We start from the raw sequence: 8,888 nt of genomic DNA, 5'->3' as shown, positions 1-8,888 counted from the left end.
TAGTTGATTTTCATAAAAATATTCAGAGTATCAAGGGCGTAAACAATTAACTAGATAATGTTGAAACATTTCCAACCAGCTTGGTATCTTTTCAAGATTCAACAAAATTTGCGATATGCCTCATCAACAAAATTTGATCCTTTGAGTATGCGATGAGACTCTTCTTAGATGCGGCGTAATGGATTCTCTCATTCTCACATTCTCCTCTGAATTTTATAATCATGTTACTACTCTAATTAGAATCTCTCTAATTATCTTGCCCCCAGCAAAGTTATCAGAAAATGTCAACGGTTTTTCATATATAAATATAATCCAGGACCATTTCATTTCTTCAATATACAACAACACTTTTACATCTCTCTCAAACCATCGACTTTTCTCTTATCTCTCTTTGTCTGCTTGAGTTTCATTTCTTGGTGAGAAGAAATGGCTGGTGAGTTGGGAGAACCGGGGAGTTCCATGCATGGAGTCACTGGAAGAGAACAATCTTATGCTCTCTCTGCGGAATCGGTTGAGACCGATAAAACGGCACATTTCGACTTGCCTGTTGATTCAGAACATAAAGCAACAAAGTTCAAGCTTTTCTCATTTGCTAATCCACATATGAGAACTTTCCATCTCTCATGGTTGTCTTTCTTTACTTGCTTTGTCTCAACATTTGCAGCAGCTCCGCTTGTTCCTATCATTAGGGACAATCTCAACTTAGTAAAAGGTGATGTAGGTAACGCTGGAGTTGCCTCCGTCTCGGGAAGTATCTTTTCTAGGCTTGCCATGGGAGCAGTGTGTGATCTATTAGGGCCAAGATACGGTTGTGCTTTCTTGATGATGCTCTCCGCACCAACTGTGTTTTGCATGGCTCTAGTGGGAACTCCAGGCGGTTACGTAGCTGTTCGGTTCATGATCGGGTTTTCTCTTGCTACATTCGTTTCTTGCCAGTACTGGATGAGTACTATGTTCAACAGTAAGATCATTGGAACAGTCAATGGTACCGCCGCAGGGTGGGGAAACATGGGTGGTGGAGCAACTCAACTTATAATGCCTGTGCTTTACGAGATAATCAGAAAAGCCGGGGCCACCCAATTCACAGCGTGGCGTATTGCATTTTTCATCCCTGGTTGGATGCATATCATTACAGGGCTCATGGTTTTGATCCTTGGACAAGATCTTCCTGATGGAAATCTTAAAGCTTTACAAAAGTCAGGAACCGTTGCCAAAGACAAGTTCTCCAAGGTTTGTTCCATTTTCTAATGAAGTACTTAATCAACAAATTATGTTCCCTTTCCGGAAAATGAAGTTGCTCATGAACTAATCTCATTTCATTTTGAAAAAAAAAATTACTGAACTTTTAATCGCTTTCTTTTGTTTAGGTACTTTGGTATGCTGTAACAAACTACCGGACATGGATCTTTGTACTGCTTTACGGTTACTCTATGGGTGTTGAATTATCTACCGATAATGTCATCGCCGAGTACTTCTTTGACAGGTTTGATCTAAAGCTCCACACAGCTGGTATTATAGCTGCTGCTTTTGGTATGGCCAACTTCTTTGCTCGCCCAATTGGTGGATATCTCTCAGACATCGGTGCACGTAGATGGGGAATGAGGGCTAGACTATGGAACCTATGGATCCTCCAAACAGCAGGAGGTCTCTTTTGCGTATGGCTTGGTCTTGCAGATTCACTTGTCGTCTCTATCGTGGCTATGATTGCTTTCTCCATTTGCGCTCAAGCTGCATGCGGGGCTACGTTCGGTGTCATTCCATTCATTTCTCGACGATCATTGGGTGTGATTTCAGGTTTAACCGGTGCTGGTGGTAACTTTGGTTCAGGATTAACCCAATTCCTTTTCTTTACAAGTTCAAGTTATTCAACTGCCAAAGGACTCCAATACATGGGAATAATGATTATAGCTTGCACCATGACAGTACCCTTTGTACACTTTCCTCAATGGGGAAGTATGTTCCTACCTGCATCTAAAAGGATAGTAGAAGAGGATTACTACGGAAAAGAATACACCAAGGAGGAACAAAATCTGGGATTGCATGAAGGTAGTATCAAGTTCGCCCAGAATGCTAGGGCGGAGCGCGGTGGTCGTGTCGGCTCTGCACCAACCCCACCAGGAGCTACACCAACACATCTCTAGAAAACACTGTGCCAAGGGTGATTCTTGTTTGTCTATTTTTAACACTTTGTTTTTTTTTTGTTGTTTTACTTTAATTACGTACAGCATGCAAAAAAAAAAAGAATAATTTCTTTGAAAAACAAAAATGGTGCATCAAAATTCTGAGAAACTTCAAAGAGGAGGGTTGAGATAATACGTTATTTTTGAGTTGTTGTTTCTTTGTAATCTGAGTCTTGTGAAAGTAAAAACTCAGGCTAATTGTGTACTACTACGACATGGTTTAATTTTCTGTTAAACACTGTTTTGGAATCTTTCTTGTGATTTTTGAAGTGAAAACAAAGTTTGGGTTTTTATATTGTTTTTGTTTTAATATGTATTTTGTCAATGAATATATCTTAACTTACTCAACACTGATCACAATTGACTTTGCTGATAGGACATTAAACTTGTTTATCTGATTCAATGAATTATAAATCTGGATTACGTTTACACTCGACACTTGATCAATGATTTGCTGGAGAATTTGACTTCAACGAATCTAAATATATGTTTTTAGCCAATGACACATCTGCACGTTCTATCTAAATTAAACCATCATCATCCTTTAAGAGGAAGGATCCGTTCACTAACAACTGGTACACATGCTATCGCCTATAATAAGCAAATGTTCTTCTGAACACTGTTGCAGTGACGTTGCGTTACAAAGTTCATAAAATCTACATTTTCAGGAGTAAAAAAAGATCAATTCCTTAGTGAGATCTAAGACCTCTCCGTGTCTTGTTCACCGTATGAGACTCATGACATTACGCCTTTGTACCCCGATGTCGAATGTCTCTACGTCTTGCTCACAATGTTGATGAAAACTCATGGAAGAGGTGAAACCATTATTATATATTTTACATTTAGCCCCCTCATTTTCATATTTAGTCCCCTTGTGTGTAGAATTTTTTTTAGTCCCCCTCATTCTCAAAGTCTGGCTCTGCCACTGATCATATTCAATAACTAAGATATTAAGTGTCAGCGATGATACCCACACCAAAGCAATCTCCCGTGATCTGCACCGCGGAGAGATCTAAGGACCATTAGGACAGCCTCGCTGGAAAATTGCAGGAGGTGGGGTTAAGGATGGCGTCCACCACTTTTTTTTCTCTCACACAGTGTCCCCGCTGCGTGATTATCTCCAGGTACACCAATTATTTCTGATTAAGTATTAACCGGATCGAATTTCATATCTCTTTAGCATTACAAAAAAAAAGAAAAAAAACTCAATAAAAGAACATTAAAAGGAAGAAAAAAGAAATCCTTATCTCTTTGGCATCTCGATTCTCAAGGGATGTTGGACTCGATGATTTTTTTTTTCACGCCGAAGGAAATGAATAAACAAAATATAAGAGTTTTTTTCTCTTTTTTTCTTTAGATTTTTGTTAAAAGGAGAGCAAAAAAAATTCGAGGAGAGCGAAAATCGTAATCAACTCGTTAACAAGACCTATCAAATATATCATTTCACTTCGGACCGAATTACCCTACTTAACATGCGCACAAGCCAATCAAACCTCACAAGTCACAACCATTTCCAAATAACCCCACCACCATCAACTTCTAACTTCTTCACCAAACACCGATGACCAAAAAAATAAAAAACATGATCTTGATATAGATGTTAAGGAAGCGATAGTAGTGGTGAGGATTTTTTTTTTTAATATTCTTTATCTTGAAAGAAAATTACATGGGCGTTGTAGTCTTTGTTAAGATCGTACCTCAACTTATTTAATCAATACGTGATCTTGTTAAATTCCCTGACCTAACTTTGTCCATAATAATGTGTATACATTTTTTTTTTATCGGTCAAATAGAAATTTCATCGAAAAAAGGCATTTAAGAGGGGTATCTTAACCCAATGATTACAACCGAACAAAAAAAGGGAACCGAAAGCGGATTCGACTACCCAAATAAAAAACCCAAAAAATTACGGAGGCCCATATAATGAATCTCATAGAGAAATCACAGTATTTGTCGTAAGCCCTAACATTCTTGTATTTGATTCGGCTCAAAAGAACGCTTGTAATTTGATATCTCTAATAAGGCTTGCCAAAGTTTTTTTTTTTGTTATCGAAGATTTTTGTATTTCACTCTTTCTATATACACCACCATATAGCAACCCGGATGTTATTCCATATGCGAGTAAGTCTTTCGTCTCCCCAATTAAACTTCCAAGTCTTCATCGTTGTAATGATAATTAGGGTCGTATGACCATCCAAAGGGACACCCTTCAACAAAGTAATCCCATATTCTCCGGATTCTCCAACAACCATAAAACAAGTGCAAACTCGATTCATCGTCTTCCTCACAAAAACGGCAAACGCTAGAAACATTCATACCTCTTCTTAAAAGTTTATCCGTCGTCATTAACCGATTATGAGAGAGAAGCCAAAGAAAGAAATTGATTTTGTGGGGGTACTCATTACTCCATACAACATTGATTGGATAATCCGGCAAATCTTGATCGTCGTTTTCTTTACTTACATCCTTAACCGTATATTGGCCGTGATCGCTACCAACCCAAATTCGGGTATCCGCAACCCCTTCTTGAATAATGTGTATATATCCTTGTTAGCAAAATAGAAGATTAATAGATCATAAAGAAGATAAATGTAAAGAAAAAGATTCGTTTTCTTTCTAGGGTTTCGTATTATTATTGATTACATAGCTGGTGATTAAGAAAGCCATGGAGGTGATGTTCAAGGGACACCATTTATTGTTTCGCATTTATTTTCTTTTTCTTAAATTAGAAGAAACACCATTTTTGTGGTATATGTGCACGCAGATGTTCAAGAAAGTGATGGTGGTGATGGAAGAATTGTTTTCTTTTTTTAGGTCGTTCGTGGTGGTGGAACTGAAAAGGGGTGGTGGAGTCGTTTGGGAATGGGTGTGACGGTGGTTATGGGTGTATTTAGTAGGATAATTTGGTCCGAATTGAAATAATATATTGAATAGGTCCTAGTTAACGAGTTAACTACGATTTTCGCTCTCCTCAGATCACTTTTTGCTCTTCCTTTAACAAAATTTTTTCTTTATCAGTAATAAAATAACAGTTATCGGAAGCTCGGTTCTATTGGTGAATATGAAGCCCAAGAGCGCATATGTAAGCCTCGATCCTTTGTAATTTCAATTGCTTTTACTTTCAACCATCCATAACACAAGCAAATTGTGATTGCAAGTAATTTGCTAAGTGAAGGAGAAATGAAGCGCATAAATACTTAATTTTGGTATAAGCAATAATAAGGAACGATGGCTTTATCCGGAATAACTCTGATCATTTAAACATGATTGTCTTCTTTAACAAGAGATGTCCAAAAGGGAAAGTATTATTTTGTGCGTAATCTTGTAGATCCAATCTAACGCGGATGCTTTGAATACTCCATGTTAAGTATGAATCGACCACCGCCATCACCATCGATCACCGCCACCACCAACCACCACCACCCCAAATGACCACCGCCAACCACCACCACTGTTCACCACCACCGCAACCATCCACCACCACTGTCCACCACCACCGCAACCAACTACCACCACCATCGACAACCACCACCACCACCACCATGTGGAGTCAAATCTGCTGAAGTTGTCTCCAAATCTGCAACTAGCTCAAGTTGTTAAAACAAAATGAAGCCAACTAGCTCAAGTTGTCTCCAAATCCAGAGACATCTTGTTCAAGTTTTCTATAAATATAGAAGCAACTAGCGCAAATCGTCTCCAAAGTATTACACAAATGAGTGAACCTAGTGTGACTCGAACTCATATTTTCTGACATGGAGTCAGTCGTGCTACCATTGCACCACAGATTTTTCTTGAGGTTTCTTTAAAAACATCAACAAGGTATATAGAAGTTATTAATCCTTAAAGAACATTGAACATCACAAAAACTAAAGCAATGGAAAAAACAGAACCAAAAAAGATATTATATGTATACCAAGTTCAAGATGGAATCATTTTTGTCCTGGCTAGCTAATATAGTAGTGGTTCTTAAACTCATATTATATATAACTTTTACAGCAAATAAATAAAGAATTACCAGTAAATGACTATCTCAAGCATAATCCTGATGATTGGTTCTAAAGCATAATTTGAGCACACCACCAACCAGCAGATGGATACTCTTCCTTTACGGTCTACCTTGCAAGATGCAAATGACAAATGAATAATAAGCCACCGGTTTCGAAAAATGAATAATCTCTATAACAACCATTTTTATCCGACAAAACAAACTCAAACAAATCAAAAACAAAACTGAAACTCAATACACAAACAACGGACACAAGTTATCTCCAGAAAAAGGAAGCAACTAGCATAAATAAGGGTTTGCAGTATTGTTTTGTGTGTTTTCAAGTTCTTGAATCAACTTAATCTATTGCATGGGAAATTCTTTCTTATTATTTTTGTGTAATACATGATTAGCTAATGTTAACATTTTTCATTTCATCATACTGCACTCTTTTTCATTCAAATGAAGCTATATATCATGTTACATAACAATGTATGTAACTCAAGAGGACTAAGACAAGGTGATCTGATATCCCCATACCTATTTCTAATTTGCATGGAGATCCTTTCGAGACTCCTTGAAAAGGCTATAGGATAAAATAAAATATCGGGGATCAAATATATAAGCACGCTCCTACTATATCTCACTTGTTCTTCGTTGATGACTGTTTTCTGTTCACCTTAGCGGACGTGGGGGGAAGCAACAAATTTATTGGATGTTCTATCTAAATTCGGGAAAATCACAGTTCAAATGGTAAACCTTCAAATATCGAGTATCTACTTTAACCCTAGAATTCATCCCAAACATGGGAAAATAATAGCGAAAATCCTAAAATTTCATTGATGACTAAAAAAGAAAGATATCTCGGAAACCCTTTGTACTTTGATAAAAGCAGGAAAGAAAATTTTGAACCGCTTCTACAGAGACATTATAATTCTCTACAAGGTTGGAAAGCAAAGTTAATATCTCAAGCCGGGAGGACCATTTTAATTCAATCCATTCTTCAAGCTTACCCAACTTACCATACAGATGCTAGCTTTGCCCAAGGACACTTTAGACAAATTAGATAAACTCAAAGAGATTTTTGGTGGAATAAGGATAAATCAAAAGGAAACGGGGGGTATATAAAGGCATGAATAGGCATGTTCAAACCAAAATTACAAAGGGGCTTGGGAATTAAGAATCCTCATAATTTCAATATAGCGTTGCTTACGAAGTTGGATGGTAGAGTAATAACAGAAAAAGAACAACTTTGGGTAAAAATTCTTGAAGCGAAATATTTCTAAAACTCTACCCCTTTTGAAACTACAAGAAATTACGAGCTATCATGAATTTGGACAAGTATACAAAAAGGCCTAAATATTATAAAAGGAAATTTTATTTGGCAAGTGAAAAACGGAGCTTCTACGAAGATCTGGGAAGACGTCTAGATTCCAAATACGGAAAGATTAAATATACGAAGTGTTAGAGCACTTCTCGGTCGAACTTGCATGCATTGCTAAGTCTTGAATTCTAGTCTACTTATAGCTAAGTCTCGGACTAGGATAGAAAGTGTAGTTGAGCTCTAGACTCCATGGCGATCATCACACAAAGACGAAGAACTACTCAAGGAACTGGTGGAACTTCGTCGACTAAAAGGTATATGGAGACTTGAACTTATCTATCACTCAAAAGTCTATCTACTTTATCTTCTATCTTAAGACAAAAGTCGTATTGGTATATAGACTATGATTATCACATTTGCTATTTTCAGACGAGTTTATCTCGCTTATATATTTCTCGAAATATGTGTTCATAAGCTTTCTATTTGGCCAAGTTCATCTTTACTAGTGATGAAAGTCATATTAAGATTCAATTACTTGAAAATTGCTTTGACGAAAAATGGTTTGTGAATAAAAACTATATAACGTCCTCTAAGAGTGTTTCAATGATTGAAATGATAGTTTAGAATATATAACCATTGTTGGATATAAACATTGTGTGGTAACTCATACGTGTGTAAGTCCTTATTCCTTGAACCAAAGTATGCGTACTTTGCTGATCAGGAAAACCGGAACTAAAGTCCGCGTACCAGTGCGCGCACCATCGGAAGTTCACGTCTCATGAAAATATGTTGGATTTTGTGAACTGAAAACAAACTTATTCCTGGTACTTAAGTCCGCGTACCAGTACACGTACTTAGGTTGGTTATTTTCTAAAAACGGTTATTCGTGAACTTAAACTTATATAAACTAAGGAATGCATAACTGCAAACCGTGGCTATAAAGTTCATGAATCGATTCGAGTGAATCAAATCGTTTTTGCTTCGATTGTGTCTTGTATACTTCTATGAGATCTAAGCCATTGAACAACTCTCTAACTAGTTCATTTGAGTCATTTGAACTAGTTATGGTAAAGAAAAATACGGTTGATAGGAAAGTGCTCATATGGCTAACCATTTGATTAACTATTGTTGAACCAACTAGATGTACATGTTTGGGTACGGTTACACAAACCTAGATAAACGTGCATTTCAATTGTGTATAAAAAGCTAAGTTTCGATCTAACGGTTGAAAGATATTAGCTTGAATCTAATCAGGTTTTCATCTAACAGTGAATATTGAATGCTTTGTTACTAAGCTAACATTGATTGCAAACCCTGATTTGAAAGACTATATAAAGGAGAACTCTAGCAACTGGGAAACCTAATCACCACACCTCATGTATGATACTAGTTGTATAAG

The 8,888-nt window shown here is 37.0% G+C and overlaps 1 protein-coding gene across 1 annotated transcript; it reads left to right on the top strand.

The window, feature by feature from the left end:
• Nucleotides 1-339: 339 nt before the first annotated feature.
• On the top strand, nt 340-2,473 carry LOC113276247 (high affinity nitrate transporter 2.4-like). Its single transcript, XM_026525825.1, has 2 exons — nt 340-1,230; nt 1,368-2,473. The coding sequence occupies exons 1-2, from the start codon at nt 427-429 to the stop codon at nt 2,139-2,141; spliced, it is 1,578 nt and encodes a 525-aa protein (XP_026381610.1). The 5' UTR covers nt 340-426; the 3' UTR covers nt 2,142-2,473.
• The last annotated feature ends 6,415 nt before the right edge of the window (nt 2,474-8,888 follow it).

The sequence above is a fragment of the Papaver somniferum genome, chromosome 4 (assembly GCF_003573695.1).
Source record: "Papaver somniferum cultivar HN1 chromosome 4, ASM357369v1, whole genome shotgun sequence".
In the NCBI taxonomy this organism is placed as follows: domain Eukaryota; kingdom Viridiplantae; phylum Streptophyta; class Magnoliopsida; order Ranunculales; family Papaveraceae; genus Papaver; species Papaver somniferum.
Note: the sequence above shows the minus strand (reverse complement) of the source record. Positions and strands in the feature narration are given on the sequence as shown.

What these genes read in the sequence shown, in the direction of transcription:
- LOC113276247 (XM_026525825.1), top strand. Translation starts at nt 427, where the DNA reads ATGGCTGGTGAGTTGGGAGAACCGGGGAGTTCCATGCATGGAGTCACT. An exon ending in CCAAAGACAAGTTCTCCAAG is followed by an intron (nt 1,231 to 1,367) that starts GTTTGTTCCATT and finishes TCTTTTGTTTAG; the next exon opens with GTACTTTGGTATGCTGTAAC.